The sequence below is a fragment of the Oncorhynchus mykiss genome, chromosome 29, assembly GCF_057628025.1.
Source record: "Oncorhynchus mykiss isolate SJ-2025 chromosome 29, ASM5762802v1, whole genome shotgun sequence".
Taxonomy (NCBI): Eukaryota; Metazoa; Chordata; class Actinopteri; order Salmoniformes; family Salmonidae; genus Oncorhynchus; species Oncorhynchus mykiss.
The window spans coordinates 22,756,413-22,777,500 of NC_143050.1; the positions used below are offsets into that span (position 1 = coordinate 22,756,413).

Here is a 21,088-nt window from a genome sequence, read left to right on the forward strand (position 1 = left end):
TTATCTCTCCCTCTCTGCTTATTTTATCTCTCTCTATTGTCTGTCTCCTTCTCTATCTCCCTATTACCCCCACCCTCTCTATCACTCCCTATTATCTTTCTCTCTCCCTCTCTCTCCTTATTTACTCTCTCCCTCCCTTATTATCTCTCTCCCTATTATCTCTCTCTCTCGCGCTATTATCTCTCTCCCTCTCTCCCTCCCTAGTATCTCTCCCTATCTCTCTCACCCTATTACCCCTCTCTCCCCCTCTCTCCATATGATCTCCATATGATCTCTCTCCCTTTCTCTCCCTATTATCTCTCCCTATTATCGCTTTCACTTCCTATTATCTCCCCCTCTATCTCTCCCTTTTATCGCTTCCCCCCTCTCTCCCTATTATCTCACTCACTTCCTATTATCTCTCTCCCCCTCTCTATTATCTCTCTCCCTATTATCTCTCTATCTCACTATTATCGCTCTCCCTCTCTCTCGCTCTCTCTCTATTATCTCTCCCTTTCTCTCTCTCTCCCGCTCTATCTCTCCCTATTGTCTCTCTCCCTATTATCTCTCTCCCTCTCTCTCTATATTATCTCTCTCTCCCTATTATCTCTCTCTCTCCCTATTATCTCTCTCCAAATCAAATCAAATCAAATCAGATTTGATTTGATATTATCTCTCTCCCTATTGTCTCTCACCCTATCTCCCTCTCCCTCTCTCCCTATTATCTATCTCACTTCCTAGTATCTCTCTCTCTCTCCCTATTATCTCTCTCACTTCCTATTATCTGTGTCCCTCTCTCTCCCTATTATCTCTCTCACTCTATTATCTCTCTATCGCTCTCCCTATTATCTCTCTCTCCCCCTCTCTCTCTTATCTCTCTCCCTTTTATCTCCCTCTCTCTCCAAATTATCTCTGTCCTTATTATCTTCCTCTCTCTCTTGCTCTCCCTACTATCTCTCCCCCTTCATCTCCCTATTATATCCCCCTTCTCACTCCTTACCTATTTTCTCTCTCTCTTTTATCTCCCTTCCCCTCTCTCTCTCCCTGTTATCTCTGTCACCTCCTATTATCTCCCTATCTCCCTATTATCTCTCACACTTCCTATTATCTCTCCCTATTATCTCTCCCTCTCCCTATTAACTCTATCCTTCTCTCTCCCTACTATCTCTGTCCCCCTCTCTCTCCCTATTATCTCCTTCACTCTCTCTCCCTATTTTTTCTCTCACTTCCTATTACCTCTCTCCCTCTCTTTCTCTCCCTATTATCTCTCTCCCCCTCGCTCTCTTCCTATTATCTCTTTCACTTCCCGCTTTCTATCTCCCTCTCTCTCTTTCTATTATCTCTCTCTCTCTCTCTCTATTATGTCTTTCCATCTCTTTCTCTCTCTCTCTGTATTATCGCCCTCACTCTCTCTCTCTCGCTATTATCTCTCTCACTTCCTATTTTCTCTCTCCCTCTCTCTCCCTATTATCTCTCTCACTTCCTATTATCTCTCTCTCTCCCTATTGACTCTCTCCCTCCCTCTCCCCCACTCTCTCTCCCTATTTTCTCTCTCATTTCCTATTATCTCTCTTTCTCCCTCTCTCTCTCCCTATTATCGCTCTCCCCCTCGCTATCTTCCTATTATCTCTCTCGCTTCCTGTTATCTATCTCCCTCTCTCTCTCCCTATTATCTCTCTCCCTATTATGTATCTCTCTGTCTCCCTATTATCTATCTCCCTATCTCTCTCCCTATTATCTATCTCCCTATCTCTCTCCCTATTATCTATCTCCCTCTCTCTCTCCCTATTATCTATCTCCCTCTCTCTCTCCCTACTATCTCTCTCCCTCCCTATTAGCTCTCTCACTCTTTCTATAGGTTTTTGTTTTTCATGTGCACCTTTTTAAACAGTGATAGGCTATCAGGCCTCCTCTGTTGATCCACCCTCCCCTTCCCTCTCCTCGCTCTACATGATTAATATTTTTTTATTTTACCTTTATTTAACAAGGCAAGTCAGTTAAGAACAGATTCTTATTTACAATGACGGACTACCAAAAGGCAAAAGGCTTCCTGTGGGGACGGGGGCTGGGATTAAAAATATAAATATATGACAAAACACACATCACTGATGGTGCCTGTCAGGTCTCCACAGAAACTATATTTAAATCCAAACCAACTGCTAAGCTTCTATGTTAAGCATTGCTATTATACTGTGCCCTGGCTGGAATTATTGGTTGTTTATAGAGCAAAGCAAAGGTCAGAGGTTAAGGTATTGAAGCGAACCAGTCCCTGGTGTGTTTTTGTATGTTAGCATGTGAATGTGTATTTTGCTCTGACCCCAACCCCCATGTGGATTTAGTCCCCATTCCATTTAGAAAAGTAAACAAGATGTGACGTCATACGCGGTTCCTCACCTGTTATCACAGCCACCATCCCTTTAACTAGCTTCCTGATCCCCACTGTGGGCATAGAAACAGTCCCTCCCTGTCACTAGGGACAAGGACAGTGGTTAATGATTAGCTCAACACACTTCAATGACTCAATGTCACAAACACATTAGTGTGAGGCAGGCTCGCGTTCTTGTAATGTCTTGTATGTGTGTGTGTGGTAGGTGTATGTGTCTATGGATGAGAGGGGGGCAATTGGCAAACAAACAATGTGTATTTTCTCAAGTTTCAAGTGTTATTATTCGTAGTAAATGTTTAATTTGTTTCCTAAATGCTTCACTGTCTGTAAAGGAGAGGCTAATAACGCTGATAAACTGCAGTGTTTCAGTTATTTATGGTGAAAATGGCTTTATAGAATAACAAAAGAAATGACAAGCTAAGAGATAACGAGTGAGGGAGAGATGAGAGAGAGAGAGAGAGAGAGAGAGAGAGAGAGAGAGAGAGAGAGAAAAGCCACAGGGAGGGGATAGGGATGAGTCAGCAAACACCATTGACCGGAGGGTGCAGTAACCTGGCAACCAGGAGATATATATTTTTTTAAAGCTAACGACATCGTGAAGGCTTTATCTATTGGACATATAAGTACCATTGAAGAAAATTCCTATCAATTGTAAAGCACACATTCTTTGAATTGAAAACCCCTAAAACTCCAGTTGTCTGATTGGTTTGTAACTTGTCTCATGTCGTCTAACGCTGTGTCCTCCTATGTGTCCCCAGGCCGTGTGTCTCTGGTCAGGAACACTGTTCTGAGAGTGAAGGGGCTCCTCATGGAGGACCAGGGCCTGTACGAGTGTCGCATCCTCCTGTTGGACCAAACCACAGACGAGACCCACAATGGGACCTGGACCCTACTGTCTGTAACTGGTGAGAGGAGGGGCTGGTGGTGGGGAGGGGCTGGTGATGGGGAGGGGCTGGTGAGAGGAGGGGCTGGTGGTGGGGAGGGGCTGGTAATGGGGAGGGGGATGATTTGACAGCCATGGAGCCCTATTATCCTCACCCTTCCTATCCTACACACACACTCCCTCTATCTCTCTCTGACCTCTCTCTACACACACCCTCTATCTTTCTCTGACCACTTTCTCTACACACACACCCTCTATCTCTCTCTGTCCTCTCTCTCTACACACACCCCCTCTATCTCTCTTTGTTCTCTCTCTCTCTCTCTCTCTCTCTCTCTCTGTGTGTGTTCTCTCTCTCTCTCTCTCTCTCTCTCTCTCTCTCTCTCTCTCTCTCTCTCTCTCTACACACACACCCTAAATCTCTCTCTGTTCTCGCTCTCTCTACACACACCCCCTCAATCTCTCTCGGTTCTCTCTCGGTTCTCTCTCTCTCTCTCTCTCTCTCTCTCTTTCTCTACACCTCCCCAATCTTTCTCTGTTTTCTCTCTCTCTCTCTCTCTACACACACCCCCTCTATCTCTCTCTGACCTCTCTCTCTACACTCACACTCCCTCACAATCTCTCTCTGAGACACCCCGCCACTCTCCTGCCACGCAGATATTTGGTGAGGTGAGCGAGGAGCAGGAGAGGAGAGAGGACCAGGAGAGGAGAGAGGAGGGGAGAGGAGCAGGAGAAGAGAGAGGAGCAGGAGAAGAGAGAGGAGCAGGAGAGGAGAGAGGAGCAGGAGAGGAGAGAGGAGCAGGAGAGGAGAGATTAGGGGAGAGGAGCAGGAGAGGAGAGAGGAGCAGGAGAGGAGAGGAGAGGAGAGCAGAGGCATTTGGGCAGATTAGCCAGGCACATGGCCTGTGGTGTACCGTCAAAGATTTGCAGGTTCACATCTAAGGCCATTGTCTGATGAGGTTTAAGACTCCTTGGCAGGCGCACAGTGTCAGGGAGAGCTTTACTCACTCACTGGAGGACTGTACATTACATGATCGGCCTCTAAGTGATGTTTGCGTACCCCAGTTCAATAGCCTTTAGCCAATTTAACTTTAAACAGGGTCAAGCCTGCTGATTCAGCTTTGTTGTTTATGAGACCTTCAGCTCTCTCTGGGAAAGGGATTGACGTTGTTGTGTTGACTGTCCTTGTTGTTGTTCTGTAGCTCCTCCTATTTTCACCAAGACCCCTCCCCCTGTCCTGGAGGCTCTAGTGGGGAATTCTCTCTCTCTAGCCTGTGTTGCTCGTGGCAACCCACCACCCACCATAACCTGGGCTAAAGATGGTACTCTGATTGGAGGAGACAAAGTTGAGGTGAGGAGTCATGGTTCAGTCTTCAAGGCTAAACAACAAAAATATATAAAAAGTTAATTTCACCACTACAATCCCACATTGCAATCTCTCTCGCTCTCAATGCAAACTTTATTGTCCCTGCAGGGAAATTCATTGCTCTCTTGCTCTCGCTCTTTGTCTCTCTCTCTGTATCTCAGCTGCTGAGTGGGACGTTGTCTCTCAGAGCAGTGAGCACGGAGGCCGGAGGACGGTATGAATGTCTCGCCACCAACACAGAGGGCAATGTGACTCATGTTACAAAGCTGAAGGTCAAAGGTCAGTCACTGTCTGTTTGTTTATGAGTTTCCTGTCTACAGTTTCCCCCTGGGTCATACTAGGAGAATAGAAAAATCTAGCAGCGTACTCTGTCCTTATTTTCTCCCAATCTTAGTCACTGGAATCCCCACTGGTACACAGTGAGCCATACAATCTCCCATCACTTTGTCTAGTGTTACCCAAATCCTCTGTTGAGTGTAGTGAGGCATTATCGCCATCTAGTGGTGAATGGGAGTTCTTGCATTACAGGGGAATCTGAGGATTTATGTAGTGTTCTTTCTGTGGATGTTTTTCCTCATGAATCTCACTTATGCAATACAATATGCTCCATTTATTTGAAGCCATGCTATGTTTATGCCCAGTGACGTCAATGTGACGAGGATGTGCCGTTTAGCTTTGACACCTGTTTGGATTATAGTATGGCTTTGATTTCTGGCTGTAGTAACTTTTTCAAAGCCTTATGTAAGACCGTAAAACAGACCTTCAAGCAAATCCTCTAAACATTTATCTCAATCAGCCATAATCTACCAACATGAAAAATGTTGCTGTGTCATGCTGTGTGGTAGTGTTGCTCTCACCAGATAACTGATTGGATTTGAGATATCTTGCTAATCTGCGATGTCCTGCTAAGTTTGATCAAGGAAAGAAATCCCTTATCTCTTCTATCTGGTCTCAAACAGGTCCTCCAGTTATTGTTATCCCCCCGAATAACATGGCCCTCAACATGACCCAGAATGCCCTGCTGCGGTGCCAGGCCGTGGCTGATCCCCCCAACATGACCTATGTGTGGCAGAGGCAGGGAGAGAACGTCCATCACATAGAGTAAGTTTGGTGTGTTTTGTCACGGCTTCTTCATATTGGATTTGTGTGTTTACATGGGATTTTTGCGTTTGTTATGATGTTTCTAATGTGGCGTTTGCTTTATTTGAATGTCCTTCATGGGTTGTGTGTCTGAATGTTTATGTTTTTCTTTGTTGTTAGGCCTCTAAAGTCCCGGGTGAAGATCATGGTGGACGGCACCCTCCTCATCACCCGCATCACCCCAGACGATTCTGGGAACTATACCTGCATGCCCACCAATGGCCTGTTAACTCCGCCAACTGCTTCCGCCAGTCTCACTGTGAGACGTAAGTGTCTATGTGCTGATGTCTTCATCTCTAATCTTCAGTCCCCCACGTCATTATACAAATCCTTCCTATCCATCTATCAATCAATCCATCCATCATTTAATTTGTTTCCTTCCTTCCTCGCAGACCCTGCCCAGGCTCTCCTGATGCCTCAGCAGACGTATCTCCCCACAGGCCTGGGGGGTCTGGTCTCCTGCCCTGTGAGAGCCCAGCCCCTCCTGCTCCGTGTTGATTGGACCAAGGATGGACAGCCACTGGATTTGGCCATGGTAGAGGGATCAACCTGATATCTACCCATATCTTCCATTTCCATAAGGAATCAATATGCCATGTAGACCTAGTGCTCAGAAGAGAAAATGTTACCATTCAAGAGAGATATATGAACATTAAGTTGAATTGAAAAACTGTTGAGAAGTTCTCTGACCTCTCACTGTTTTATCCAATCAGTACCCAGGATGGACGCTGACGTCTGAAGGCTCGGTGTTCATGGCAGCTGTCAATGATGATGCAACAGGCGTGTACAAGTGCACCCCCTACAACAGCTTCGGGACCATGGGCCAATCAGGGCCCACGACAGTCATCCTACAGGTCAGTGTGCACACAGTTTTCTAGCACTTTATTAGACAAATGACCCTTTATTTATCCTCGAAATGATGTGGTAAAATGGTAATTACACAATAATAACTTTAGAAATATTGCTTTGTTTCTTAGAAAATGAACTAGAATTCCCAATTTTTACCACTTTGTTTCCTTGTAAATTGCAAGTAAATAACAACTATGTGGAGACAGTACTTTAAAATAAAGTGCTACCCAATTATCTGCCTCTTTCAGTCCAAAGGGAGAGCTCATATCTGAGACAAGTAAGGAGTTTTAGAAAATATATTTAGATGATCTTTTTTTCTCTCTTCTACTTGTCAGTCTGTGACATGAATTGAGTTCAATGTGGCCTGATTACAATAGCTCCTGTATGGCAAGGTTAATTGTTGTGCTAATCCTTTTGTGAATAGGTAGTAAATAGGTTAAGATGAGGTTAATCTTGGCTAAAGCTAAAGGTAATCTACTGTTTCACTCGCTTTCTCTAATTGTGACAAAGTCCTCGTCTAAATGACATGGCTGGTTGTTTTGTTCCGACCGGCAGGACCCCCCGTCACTCAACGTGTCTCCCCGAAAGGTGTATCGACAGGAGGTGGGGAGGACGCTTGTTATCCCCTGCCAGACCACTGGAGAGCCAGCCCCTACTGTAACCTGGAGCAAGGTGAGTGCATTTCAATACGCTCCACAGCAAATGACTGTACTCCACTGACTACTTGAGTCAACAAGCACGCACACAGGCCTGGCAACATGTGAACAAGATAGTATGAACTGTGGACATGCCCTGGAGCAGAGATAGCTATTATTTAACACACACATGCAAGAAAGAACATATACACACTCACACTCGCACACACACACACACACACACACACACACACACACACACACACACACACACACACACACACACACACACCTTTCTGGACAGACGGGGACAAACAAACTCTTCACTGATTGCAGTTCAGCGATCAGCCCAGTTTGTGTGTCCGGTCTCCTCTCTGTCCTCCCTGTCTGTAGGTTGCACCTGCCACACTCTCTCAGTACTCTGTAGCAGCCAACGGCTCCCTGCTGCTGCTTCCTCTCACTAAAGACCACCAGGGGGAGTGGGAGTGCAGTGTTACCAACCGCGTGGGAACTGTCAAAGCCAGCACTCTCATCTCAGCGCTGGGTGAGTGGAACAGACAGATTGACTGACACACATCTAAGTCATCTTTATTAATGTAGCTAATATGTATTCATGACATTATGGAACCTCACCAGTGTATTACGAATGCGTGTTGAACAAGGATGCAACTCTTATTTCATTTTCTATTCTCTTCTTCCTTCTCTCTCTGTGTGTCAGGCACCAGTCCCCATGCTGCCACATTGGTGTTTGTGTTTCCAGGGGTCAAGCAGGCCAATGTGTCCTGGGAACCAGGCTTTGATGGGGGATACCCCCAGAAATTCACTGTCTGGTGAGTTGTCTACTCTTCTAGTCTCTGTTCTGTCTCCCTCTCTTCTCTGTCTGGTGAGTCGTCTACTCTTCTAGTCTCTGTTCTGTCTCCCTCTCTTCTCTGTCTGGTGAGTCGTCTACTCTTCTAGTCTCTGTTCTGTCTCCCTCTCTTCTCTGTCTGGTGAGTCGTCTACTCTTCTAGTCTCTGTTCTGTCTCCCTCTCTTCTCTGTCTGGTGAGTCGTCTACTCTTCTAGTCTCTGTTCTGTCTCCCTCTCTTCTCTGTCTGGTGAGTCGTCTACTCTTCTAGTCTCTGTTCTGTCTCCCTCTCTTCTCTGTCTGGTGAGTCGTCTACTTTTCTAGTCTCTGTTCTGTCTCCCTCTCTTCACTGTCTGGTGAGTTGTCTACTCTTCTAGTCTCTGTTCTGTCTCCCTCTGTGTAACCATAGCAGCAACATATTAATATACTGTATTGAACGTCAGTGGAGGACAGATCATCATCAGCAGCAGGGGTAAACAATCACAAACAGGGAAGCAAACATATTGTATTGACATAGACGGGTACAGAACACAGAAATCCACAAACAGTAATTACCGATGCCAGATAGAGCAACGTTTGAAAGAGAAATCACTGGGAGAAGGATGCTGTTCAACTGTCCTTTTTCAAGTAGTTTTCTTTTACAAACCCTGCCTCATCTCGTGAAAATGATTATATTATAGAATATCTATGTTGTCATTTAGATCTGTCACATGGAGCATAGAATGCATTGTGCAGTCTCTTCATCTGTTATAGTGCATAGAATTTGCACACACACACATACACACACACACTAGGGCTGTACCTGGTTACTGAGATTTACCACCCAAAACCACCCCCTTTTCGCATGATTAATAACTATGAGAAACCGGTAAGTTATAATCAATTATTTATATCAACAGCATGATGTGAAATGAAACTGTTCAATTATATGCAATGTCTAAATGTCATTTCTCTTTGCTTATTTGAGCTGTTCTTGCCATAATATGGACTTGGACTTTGACCAAATAGGGCTATATTCTCTATACCACCCATACCTTGTCACAACACAACTGATTGGCTCAAACGCATTAAGATGGAAATAAATTCCACAAATAAACTTTTAACAAGCCACACCTGTTAATTGAAATGCATTCCAGGTGACTACCTCATGAAGCTGGTTGAGAGAATGCCAGAAGTGTACAAAGCTGTCATCAAGGCAAAGGGTGGCTACTTTGAAAAATCTAAAATATATTTTGATTTGTTTAACACTTTTTTTGTGTACTGCATGATTCCATATGTGTTATTTCATAGTTTTGATGTCTTCACTATTATACTACAATGTAGAAAATAGTAAAAATAATGAAAAACTCTTGAATGAGTAGGTGTCCCCAAACATATGACTGGTACTGTATATATATTTTTAATTGCAACTGCATAGTTTTAAAATAGCCTATCACTCAAATATCGTTGCTTTAAATCAGAGCATGTGTGAGCAGTCTTCCTCTCTCTCTCTCTCCATCAATTCCCTTCAAATTGCATCGAAAATAGATCCTCCTGTTCAAAACCATTCGATCTCCGTGGAGAGAAGTGAAAGCCTTCTGATTCTAATTCTAGTCCTATATTTTTCAAACATGTAATTTGATTGATGACGATAAGGACAACAAAATATATTGCATTTAACTGTTGAAAGCGAGGAAGGAACAAAAGCAACAATAGCTAAAGAGGAGGAAGGAACATATTAATAACATTTTAGCCACCGCTTATATCTAAAGCAGCTTACAGTTGTGAGTTCATACATTTTCATACTGGCCCGCCGTGGGAATCGAACCCACAACCCTGGTGTTGCAAGCACCATGCTCTACCAACTGAGCCTCACGGGATCTTATGAAAGGTAGGCCTACATATGCCTATGAACAAGGTGCGTAATTCCAGTCCATGTAATACAGTATAATAGAATACAGTACAGTAATGCAGTTTTTATTAGCCTACTGGAGCTAGTTTCATTTATTTACCCAAGAGAGCATATATCTAGCTACGTCTATGGGCTTTTATGTTTTTCTGTTGTGCGTGATGTGCAGTAGCCTATATCATATACTGTACTGTAGGCTATTGGATAACAGCACAATCATTTGGGCTTGGGCTCATAAAATATCTTTAATGTAGGGCTCATAAAATGTATTATATATATGGTTCATCAGGCTCAGGTAGCATCAGGCTTGAATTTTCGATCAAATCTCTAATCAAATTCAGACATAGGTCTATGTACATGCTTGTAGTGAAATGCTTGTGCTTCTAGTTCCGACAGTGCAGTAACAAATAAATCTAACAATGCCCCAACAACTACTTAATACACACAAATCTAAAGGGATGGAATAAGAATATGTACATGTAAATATTTTGATGAGCGATGGCCGAGCGTCATAGGCAAGATGCAATAAATGGTATAAGATCAGTAGAAACATATGCACACACACACACTGGCTGTCTCTCTTTTCTCTTCATTTTTTTATTCTATTTTTTCTTTCTCTCTCTCTCTCGTTCCCTTTTCTTTTTCTTTTTTCTTTCTCTCTCCATTCACTCCCCCTCTCCCTCTCTCTCCGCAGGTTGAAGCAGATGTCTGTGGGTGACAGTGGGGAGAAACAGGAGTGGCTCTCTGTGCCCGTGCCCTCCTCCTCTGGCTCCAGTCTGCAGGTGACGGGGCTGGTCCCTGACACAGAGTACCAGTTCAGTGTCCTGCCACACAACAAAGTGGGCACTGGGCCTTTCAGTGAGATCGCCACCGTCCGAACTCTGAGTCAGTACCCGTTGTGTTGAGAACCTGGATGACATTGTCTACTCAAGGCTGCATGCCTGGAGAATTAGGCATTTTCTTTTTTTTCCCAAAGTAGAGGTATTTCTTTCTAAGGCTGTTCTGCTTTACACCATCAGATACACTCCCAAGGAGAGCGAAACTAGAACCGCCCACATCGCTCTTAGCCAATCAGAGCTTGGCAGGTATAGTCCTGCAATGGTCTCCTGTGGTTCAGTTCCCGCCCATCACTGGATTTGTCCTCCAATCTCGCGCAGAGCAACGGGAGTGGTTCATTCTAGATGAGGACATCAGTGCCAATAGAACTGTGATGATCGTTCCAGGTCTGCGCAAGGTAACCAGCCAGTCCCTGTTACTCACTCCCTCTGAGACCAATCAACAGATATCATCCCCTGCTTTAGCTGCCTTAGAGACATTTATATTGGTTATGAAAATCAAATCAAGCTTTATTTAGATAGCAAATTTCAGACATGGAATGCAACACAATATGCTTCACAGGAAAAGACTAATAAAAACAATGAAAATAAAAACTGAAAAATGGACAATAAAAACTGAACCATCTAAAAGCACCCAAAGGAAAGTAAGGCTAAAAAGGTATATTTTAAATATGTCCACAGTGTTGGCCCCCCTCAGGTTCTCTGGCAGGCTATTCCAGAGGCAGGGGCATAGTAACTAAAGGCTGTCTCTCCATGCCTCTTGGTCCTAGGCTTTGGGATAGTTAAAAGGCCAGTGTCAGAGGACCTGAGGGACTTACTGGGTACATGACTTAAAAGCATGTCTGACATTTATTGTGGTGTACAATCGTGGATTGATTTAAAAACCAATAGAATAATCTTAAAACGTATTCACCGGCAGCCAGTGCAGAGACCTTAAAACTGGTGTTAAAGGTGCTATCTAGAACCTAAAATGGTTCTTTGGCTGCCCTCATAGGAGAAACCTTTAAAGAACCATTTTTAGTTCCAGGTAGAACATTTTTGGGCCCAGGTAGAACCCTTTTGGGATCCATAAAGAACCCTTTCCACAGAGGGTTCAACCTGGAACCAAAAAGGGTTCTCCTATGGTGACAGCTGAAGAACCGTTTTGGACACCAATTTGTTTACATCCTAGTAAGCATTTCTCATTTGCCAAGCTAATCCTTCCACCTGACAGGTGTGGCATACTAAACAGCATGATCATTACACAGGTACACCTGGGGTCTGGGGACAGTAAAAGGCCGCTCTAAAATGTGCAGTTTTGACACACAACACAATTCTACAGATGTCTCAAGTTTTGAGGGAGCATGCAATTGGCATGCTGACTGCAGGAATGTCTACCAGAGCTGTTGCCAGATAATTGAATGTTCATTTCTCTACCACAAGCCGCCTCCAATGTTGTTTTAGAGAATTTACCAGTACGTCCAACCGGCCTCACAACTGCAGACAATGTGGCCTCGGTTTTTCGGATGACTGCCTTGCCTGGTTCACCAATTACTTTGCAGACAGAGTTCAGTGTGTCAAATCGGAGGGCATGCTGTCCGGTCCTCTGGCAGTCTCTATGGGGGTGCCACAGGGTTCAATTCTCGGGCCGACTCTTTTCTCTGTATATATCAATGATGTTTCTCATGCTGCGGGCGATTCCCTGATCCACCTCTACGCAGACGACACCATTCTATATACTTCCGGCCCGTCCTTGGACACTGTGCTATCTAACCTCCAAACGAGCTTCAATGCCATACAGCACTCCTTCCGTGGCCTCCAACTGCTCTTAAACGCTAGTAAAACCAAATGCATGCTTTTCAACCGTTCGCTGCCTGCACCCGCACGCCTGACCAGCATCACCACCCTGGATGGTTCCGACCTTGAATATGTGGACATCTATAAGTACCTAGGTGTCTGGCTAGACTCTAAACTCTCCTTCCAGACCCATATCAAACATCTCCAATCGAAAATCAAATCAAGAGTCGGCTTTCTATTCCGCAACAAAGCCTCCTTCACTCACGCCGCCAAACTTACCCTAGTAAAACTGACTATCCTACCGATCCTCGACTTCGGCGACGTCATCTACAAAATTGCTTCCAACACTCTACTCAGCAAACTGGATGCAGTTTATCACAGTGCCATCCGTTTTGTCACCAAAGCACCTTATACCACCCACCACTGCGACTTGTATGCTCTAGTCGGCTGGCCCTCGCTACATATTCGTCGCCAGACCCACTGGCTCCAGGTCATCTACAAGTCCATGCTAGGTAAAGCTCCGCCTTATCTCAGTTCACTGGTTACGATGGCAACACCCATCCGTAGCACGCGCTCCAGCAGGTGTATCTCACTGATCATCCCTAAAGCCAACACCTCATTTGGCCGCCTTTCGTTCCAGTTCTCTGCTGCCTGTGACTGGAACGAATTGCAAAAATCGCTGAAGTTGGAGACTTTTATCTCCCTCACCAACTTCAAACATCTGCTATCCGAGCAGCTAACCGATCGCTGCAGCTGTACATAGTCTATTGGTAAATAGCCCACCCATTTTCACCTACCTCATCCCCATACTGTTTTTATTTATTTATTTTTATTTTTCTGCTCTTTTGCACACCAATCTCTACCTGTACATAACCATCTGATCATTTATCACTCCAGTGTTAATCTGCATAATTGTAATTATTTGCCTACCTTCTCATGCCTTTTGCACACAATGTATATATAGACTCCCCTTTTTTCTACTGTGTTATTGACTTGTTAATTGTTTACTCCATGTGTAACTCTGTGTTGTCTGTTCACACTGCTATGCCCTATCTTGGCCAGGTCGCAGTTGCAAATGAGAACTTGTTCTCAACTAGCCTACCTGGTTAAATAAAGGTGAAATAAAAAAAATAAAAAAATGTGTATGGTGTTGTGTGGGTGAGCGGTTTGAGGATGTCATCATTGTGAACAGAGTACCCCATGGTGGTGCTGGGGTTATGGAATGGGCAGGCATAAGCTATGGACCACAAACACAATTGCATTTTATTGATGGCAGTTTGAATGCACAGAGATACCGTGACGAGATCCTGAGGCCCATTGTCGTGCCAGTCATCCTCTGCCGTCACCTCATGTTTCAGCATGGAAGCTGAAAATATCCCAGTTCTTCCATGGCCTGCGTACTTACCAGACATGTCAACCATTAGACATGTTTGGGATCCTCTGCATCAATGTGTACGACAGCGTGTTCCAGTTCCCGCCAATATCCAGCAACTTCCCACAGCCATTGAAGAGGAGTGCGACAACATTCCACAGGCCACAATCAACAGCCTGATCAACTCTATGCGAAGGAGATGTGTTGTGCTGCATGATGGTGGTCACACCGGATACTGACTGGTTTTCTGATCCACACCCCTGCCTTTTTTTTCAGGTATCTGTGACCAACCGATGCATATCTGCATTCCCAGTCATGTGACATCCATAGATTAGTGCTTAATTTATTTATTTAAATTGACTGATTTCCTCATATGAACTGTAGCTCAGTAAAATCTTGAACATTGTTGCACGTGTGTTTGTATTTTTGTTCAGTATATATCCTTCCTCCCCTCTCTGTCTGCCTCCTTTGTCCCTCTCCTTCTCTTCCCTAAATCTGAATTCAGATGATCCTGATTAGCATTCCAGGCGCTATCCCATGTTGACAAAGTGTGGTTTCATCCCCCTACCCCTCCATCCTCCGTGTATGTGTGTCTGTGTCTGTGTGTGTGTGTGTGTGTGTGTGTGTGTGTGTGTGTGTGTGTGTGTGTGTGTGTGTGTGTGTGTGTGTGTGTGTGTCTAGGACTCTGTGTACGAGCTGCGGCTGATGTCCCGGCGAGGGGTGTTGCTGAGCGAGCCCAGTCCATCAGTTAACGTCTCCAACATGGGTTAGTGTTTCAGGCTTTGGAGCCAGGGAAAGTTAGGCAGGCAGCCTCTCTCCTCTCTGTTCCACTGGCACCACATAATTAGAACAGCCCTCTGGAGAATACTGGTCTAGTAGGAGTCTGAAATATTGCAGCTAATAATTTTGTTAGAATTAGACCATTGTCTGGCTTTTTTAACATGATATTAATATTTCATCATGGGACATATTGAAGACCAATATAACAGAGGTAGACATCAGGCTTCTATTCTGTCATGCAGTATCTTGGGGGAACTGCCCTAGTGTATCTACTGTAAGGGAATGAATGCATTGTTAACATTTGGTTGTGGTAAATCTCTGTCTTATGGATGCTGATGTTGTGGTCATTCCACAGGGATGGATATGTACCCTGCCAGTTCCCGCCTCCTGGAGTTTGTACCCAAGCCGTTATTGGCTGGAGTGATGGGAGGCGTTGCCTTCCTGTGTTTGGCCCTCATCCTGGTCCTGGGGACAGTGTGTATCATCAGTCACAAGAGGGACCAGCGACGCAGGAAGAAGAGGAAAGATGGTGAAACATTATCAATGAACTAATTACATGCACTATGAGCACCACGATACAGCAGATAGAGGTCCTCCAATACTCTTTGATAAATCATAGTTCAGAGCATGGACATGAAGCCATGCTTGTCAACTCCATCCCGCTTTAGTTGTAAAATATATTCATGTCGTTTACATTGCGGTTAATTAGGGTCATTTCTCAATGATGTGGCTGATTATTGTGCCGGTAATTAACTTTGAGGGATGGCCAATTGCTGTGCCTCCAGCCATTCTTGTCTGCTTTGAATGGGCTCGAATTATTGGGCTTGATTTTGTTTTCTCAATAATTTCCTTTCCATGGTGACTGTGTCATTGTGAATGATCATCTTTCCCTCCCTGCCCTTTCAGATCTCCCTCCTGCCATCTGTAAAAGCCATCTCTCAACGTAAGTTCCCTTTAATATTAATTGTTTTCCTTCTCATTGCCATTTTGTTTTACTTAAGATGAGTTTTTTTTCTGACTTTCAGAAGATTTTAAAGTATCATACCCAGCCATCGCCTTTGTCTTAATGTCATTTTCTAAACATCTTAAGACGTCTTCACGACGTGTCTGTAGACACATTTTCATTTTTCCAAAGACATTGGGTTGGGTAGGTTACCTCCTAAATGTAATCCGTTACAGTTACTTGATACCTGTCCAAAACTGGTACCCAAACTCAGTAACATAATCTGATTACTTTCAGTTACTTTTATATTACTTTCCCCTTAAGAGGCATTAGAAGAAGACAAAAAATATATATTACAAATTGAATGACATCTATTGCAGGATAAATCAAAGTTAGAATTTACATAGCTGGTTATGTAAGCTTCTTCTAACCAATTGCTTTCTAATACAGATAATATTAAGATTATTAGGTTAAAAGCCAAAGTCTGTCAGATTTCCAGTCATTCCAATTAATTTAATAACCCTTGATCTTAAAACATAGGACTTAGAAATATGAAAGTTTAGATTAGCCAAATTGTTTAGCCTACTTTTGTTGTCATGGAGGACGGATTGGGCTCATTATTTCAAATTGAAAATAAATACTGATCTTCCTGGAATGGTATGCTTTGAGCATTACCGAAAAGTGCTATTTGCATGTGAAAAATGAATGCCATATGCTGAATTTGCTATAGCCCTATTGTTTACGTTTTTGTAGGTGACACTTTGATACCTCAATAATTTGCAGCTGTTTAAAGGGCGAATCCACAGTTGAAACAACCACAAATGGCTACCCCGCCTCTGTTTTGGTAAGAAGTTGAGGGATGGGCCTGGAGAAATGTAACCACTCTCAGATTAATAGACAGAGCTATGGATGCAAGGACTGACCATCCATGATATAACAATTCTTTTTTTAACCATGTTTTAAATCTATACAGTGTTTGTTTACATTGATAATGTTTACAAACATTAGATAAAAACAAGCTCATATTTTGCGTTCTCATGGAATGTGACAGTTGAACTAAACTCATGATGCATTAAGTTATAAGTTATATTCTTCAAAAATCAATTGGTATTTGCCATTAATATATAAATCCAAACTACAGGTTGCCCCTTTAAGTCTATCAAAAGTGTGTGAATTTGAGCATGTGTCCGTTAGACCTATACACCTATTCTTTTTGAATCAGCACGATTTAGATTGAGCAATAAAAGCCCCACTTGTGGTCTTCTTAAATAAAACTTGTTTTTGACAGTATGTAGCAAAATACAAAGGAGGAGTTTACAAGTTAGGAACTCCCTCAAAATTTTATTTCATAATCAAATTCAATCAATCAAATGTATTTATAAAGCCCTTTTTACATCAGCAGATGTCACAAAGTGCTATACAGAAACCCAGCCTAAAACCCCAAACAGCAAGCAATGCAGATGTATAAGAATGGGTGCTAGTAAGAACTACCTAGAAAGGCAGGAACCTAGGAAGAAACCTAGAGAGGAACCAGGCTATGAGGGGTGGCCAGTCCTCTTCTGGCTGTGCCGGGTGGAGATTATAAGAGTACATCGCCATTAAGGCCAGATTGTTCTTCAAGATGTTCAAACATTCATAGATGACCAGCAGTGTCATATAATAATCCACAGGCTGAGATCTGCAGAATGCAGTTGTTGCAAGAGCACGTCTTTCACTGGCTGTTCACAGGTTGCAAAAACAATAATTGATAGGCAGCTTAAACTTCTTCAATTCAACCATTATTGGGTTAAAATACACATCTACATTTGTGAACAACCATCCACAACAACCATAATCCGTAAGGCACAAATAACTAAATGAGAGAGCAGCAGTGTGATTCACATCAATGCGCTATGTAGATATCAATAATTAGTGATATCCGTATATCACCCGTAGGCTACACCACTGCTGTCGTCCTTACCTCCAAGCGTTTACTAAAGTTGGATGAACTGTGGATGCCGACAGCAGTCTCACCATTCGAAGACATAGCTTGGACTGTAGCCTACAAAAGCCTATTCCTGCTCTTTCCCTTCAATCCATCAAACACATTTGGTGTATCATCATAGTGTTCTCTGACTTGTGGTCAGACTGGCTCAGGTGGAACAAACTTGAACTTGGGCCTTTTTTCAATGCTGATTGGAATGTCATTGAGAAAACAGAGAAGTGTCAAAGATTTGTTGTCGCAAATATCCTTTCTGAATTTAAAGTAACCCTAGAAGTAATCATCTAGTTTTTCAAAAGTATCTGTGATCTATGATCTATTTTTGCTGGTAACGGAACAGATTACAGTTACAGTCTTTTGTTAAACTGTTACATGCAACGGGTTTCATGTAATCTGTTACTCTCCAACTGTTACATGCAACGGGTTTCATGTAATCTGTTACTCTCCAACTGTTACATGCAACGGGTTTCATGTAATCTGTTACTCTCCAACCTTGCTTAAGATGTCTCAAGATGTCTTCACAAAACATCTCAAGACAATGGTTGGGGAAGACTCAGTAAAGTGGCCCTTCGACCTGATGAATATTCCCTGTTCTCTCTCTCATCCATCCTTAAACCTTTCGCTCTCTCTCTTGTAGCGGGTCACTTGCTACCAGTCCAGACAGTGTGCTGAAGCAGAAACTCCTCCAGTCCCACTCCCACTATCCTGGCTCCACCTCCCGCTCCTGCTCCTCCTCCCAGTCGGACCACTCCTCTTTCGACAAACCCAGCCGCAGTGAATACCATGACCAGTGCCAGCAGCTGCTCTCATGCCCCCCACCACCTCCTCACTACGCCCCCCACCACCACCTCCCCAGGACAGGCTCTTCTCCAAATTCCCCTCTAGAGTTCATCTTCAGAGGCGCTGACGGTCTCTTCATGATGCAGCCCTATGACCAGGCCTCTGTCCACATTTCCCACAACATAAGATCCCTGAGGAAAGACTTCCCACAATCCACTGAGGTCCAGCTGTCAGTGTCCCCCTGTGTGAGGAGGGAGCCGCCATTGGTCCTCTCAGTGGACCTTCCCCCCTGTGGTGGATCTAACCCCAACCCCACGACCATGGTCCGGGCCATGGCCAAACACCTTTCCCTCCATGGACGATTCTACCTGGATGGGAAGAAAGACAGTTGTGCTGGACATCCAGGCGAGAGTAGTCCCTACTCGGACAGTAACTCAGACATGTACCCTCAGCCAAGCCTGGAGGAGAGCAAACAAGGATACCTATCACTAAAGCGGGCCGTCCAGCCTGCCATTGCCAGCACCCTGATGCTACAGATGGAGCATGAGAGGGAGACCGGCAACCTGAGCAGGTGTCTGAAGCTGGCCCGGGAGAGGGAGGAGCTGGAGAGAAAGCTACGGAAGTACACACTGGAGAGGAACGCTACTTTAGATGGGAAGAGCAAGAGACCAGGCATAGATGAGGAGAGTTGGAGAGAGACAGAAAAATGTGATCCCATATGGAAACCTCAGGAAAGCACCTCCCTACAAAATCACCCCCATCACTGTCATCCCCAGGCCAACTGGGGGAGCTCTAGCATGGCCAAAAGGCCCTTGTCCCCATCTTATATTCACTGGGAGGCCAGCCCTCTCACCTCAGCCACCAGCCTGGTCGCAGCCCTTCACACCACCTCTGAGAGGACAGTGACCCTCCACTGTGACCCTGCAGTCACTCAATGTCCCTCTTGGTCACCTGTCACACAACACCACCTCAGGGCTAAGAGAGCAGAGGGTCACTCTAAGAGGAGGGTGAGTCACCAGCCACTAGAGAGGCAAAAAGGGAAAGAAGCTGCGAGTTTCAAGACACACACAGGGCTTTGTGATACTACTCACATGTCAACAGAGTTGAAGGGAGATGACTCAGAGTCACATGAATGGAACAGCAAGAGCAATCAATTCCATTCCAATGGCAGAATTTCACACAAGTCTAAGCCAGATGTCTCTGTCAACAAAGTGCATGGTGTATGGAAAGTGGCGTTAGCAAGGTCACAGCCATTTGAAAAGCCATCTCAACACACAGTGTTGGATCTCTCAGACTGTATAGAGATGAGTGTGGATGAACCAGAAGGCTCAGTTGATCCTCCTACAAATCCCATAATGCTCCAGAGCCTATTGGCAGAGAAAGACCACAGAGGACCGCAAACCACAAAAAAAGACCGCAGAGGCCATCCATTGGACCGCAAAAAGAGCCCAGTACCTAGAGAGGAGCGGGAGAAGTGGCACAGGAGATCACCTCGGGGCAGAAGCCCAACTACCATTCAGCCTCCCAGGCCTGTGCTCAGGAAGGCCCTCAGTCTAGGATGCTCTCAGAACGGGGACGACCGCCACCACCAGCGCAGCCACAGTCTAGATTCCAGAAGACAATCCCAAGGTAACTTCCTGACGCCTGACGCCCGGGTCGACTCTCGCAGCCATGAGAACTGTTCCTCTCCTTTCTCCTTCCGACCAGACACTGTGTTCTGGGAACCGGAATTCACCTCAGCTCCTGAGACCAACCACACAGAGGCCCCCACTGCCTTCCCACCTCCCCCTCCTCCCCCCCAGGACCTCCAGCCTCCCAGCAAGGCCCCACAGCAGCTTTATGAAGCATACAAGGGTAATGTGCACATCCCAAATGTAAGAAAATTGGTGCTGAAGAGACAGCAGCCGCTCCCCCCAACCCCTCCTCCAGTGCCTTCGGGCCCCATCCACCCACCCCACAACCCTTGCAAAAAGGCCTCCATCTTCCCAGACGCCTCCAGGTGGCCCATCACCTACCAGGAGGCCCTGAGGTCTGTGCAGCGCATGGAGGCCAGGAAGAATGCCTCTCTCTCCAGGGACCACAGGGAGCACCCCAGACCATCAGACTGTAGAGGCAGAGCTACAGCTCCCTCCCTGCTCAGAGGTTACAGCTGGCCCGCACCCCTTCACACCTCTCAGCCGTCCCAGGAGGAGGAGAAGCAGGAAGAGGTGGTAGAAGAGGAGGAGGAAGGAGAGGAGAGGTATGGGGGGCATGAAATGGAGCTGGAGATTGGGAGGTATCATCGGGGAGTTCCAGACTCAGGGGGGAGCTACAGTAGCTATGCCAGCCAGAGCAGTGGCAGGGGGAGTCTGGAGCCTCCCAATGGGCGCATGTCCATCCGCCTGTCCCCAACCCTCACCAGCTCTCCTGAGACCATCGAGGAGATACAGGGGAACACAGAGGAGACACATCTACAGGATATGGAGGCATTGAAAGGGTGAGTGCTTGAGTCTTCTTTTATTTAATATCTATATTACTCTCTGTCTACATTGTCCCTTTCACATTGAGTAAGATGCGACACAATTAATAGACAATGAAATAAAATGCCTTCCAATGTCAGCCATCACAAACTTTCCACTTGTGTGTGTGCTTCTTCAGGAGAAAGGCCTCAGT

At 45.0% G+C, this 21,088-nt stretch overlaps 1 protein-coding gene across 2 annotated transcripts in view; it reads left to right on the forward strand.

Moving 5' to 3' along the window:
- Positions 1–21,088, forward strand: part of LOC110509868 (uncharacterized) — a 57,191-nt gene that overhangs the window by 30,709 nt on the left and 5,394 nt on the right. Inside the window, exons 4-20 of one of the 2 annotated variants that reach the window (XM_090226811.1) lie at positions 3,124–3,270; positions 4,448–4,596; positions 4,773–4,890; positions 5,571–5,712; positions 5,872–6,017; positions 6,144–6,286; positions 6,465–6,605; positions 7,156–7,272; positions 7,629–7,779; positions 7,954–8,065; positions 10,663–10,853; positions 10,988–11,202; positions 14,634–14,718; positions 15,088–15,261; positions 15,639–15,675; positions 18,294–20,912; positions 21,074–21,088. The exon at positions 21,074–21,088 is cut by the window's right edge and continues 71 nt beyond it. In XM_090226811.1, the coding sequence (XP_090082937.1) occupies positions 3,124–3,270; positions 4,448–4,596; positions 4,773–4,890; positions 5,571–5,712; positions 5,872–6,017; positions 6,144–6,286; positions 6,465–6,605; positions 7,156–7,272; positions 7,629–7,779; positions 7,954–8,065; positions 10,663–10,853; positions 10,988–11,202; positions 14,634–14,718; positions 15,088–15,261; positions 15,639–15,675; positions 18,294–20,912; positions 21,074–21,088 (4,702 nt within the window). Of the gene's footprint in view, positions 1–3,123; positions 3,271–4,447; positions 4,597–4,772; positions 4,891–5,570; positions 5,713–5,871; positions 6,018–6,143; positions 6,287–6,464; positions 6,606–7,155; positions 7,273–7,510; positions 7,780–7,953; positions 8,066–10,662; positions 10,854–10,987; positions 11,203–14,633; positions 14,719–15,087; positions 15,262–15,638; positions 15,676–18,293; positions 20,913–21,073 lie in introns of those variants that run through there. The other variant, XR_016493284.1, reaches the window with a different exon arrangement.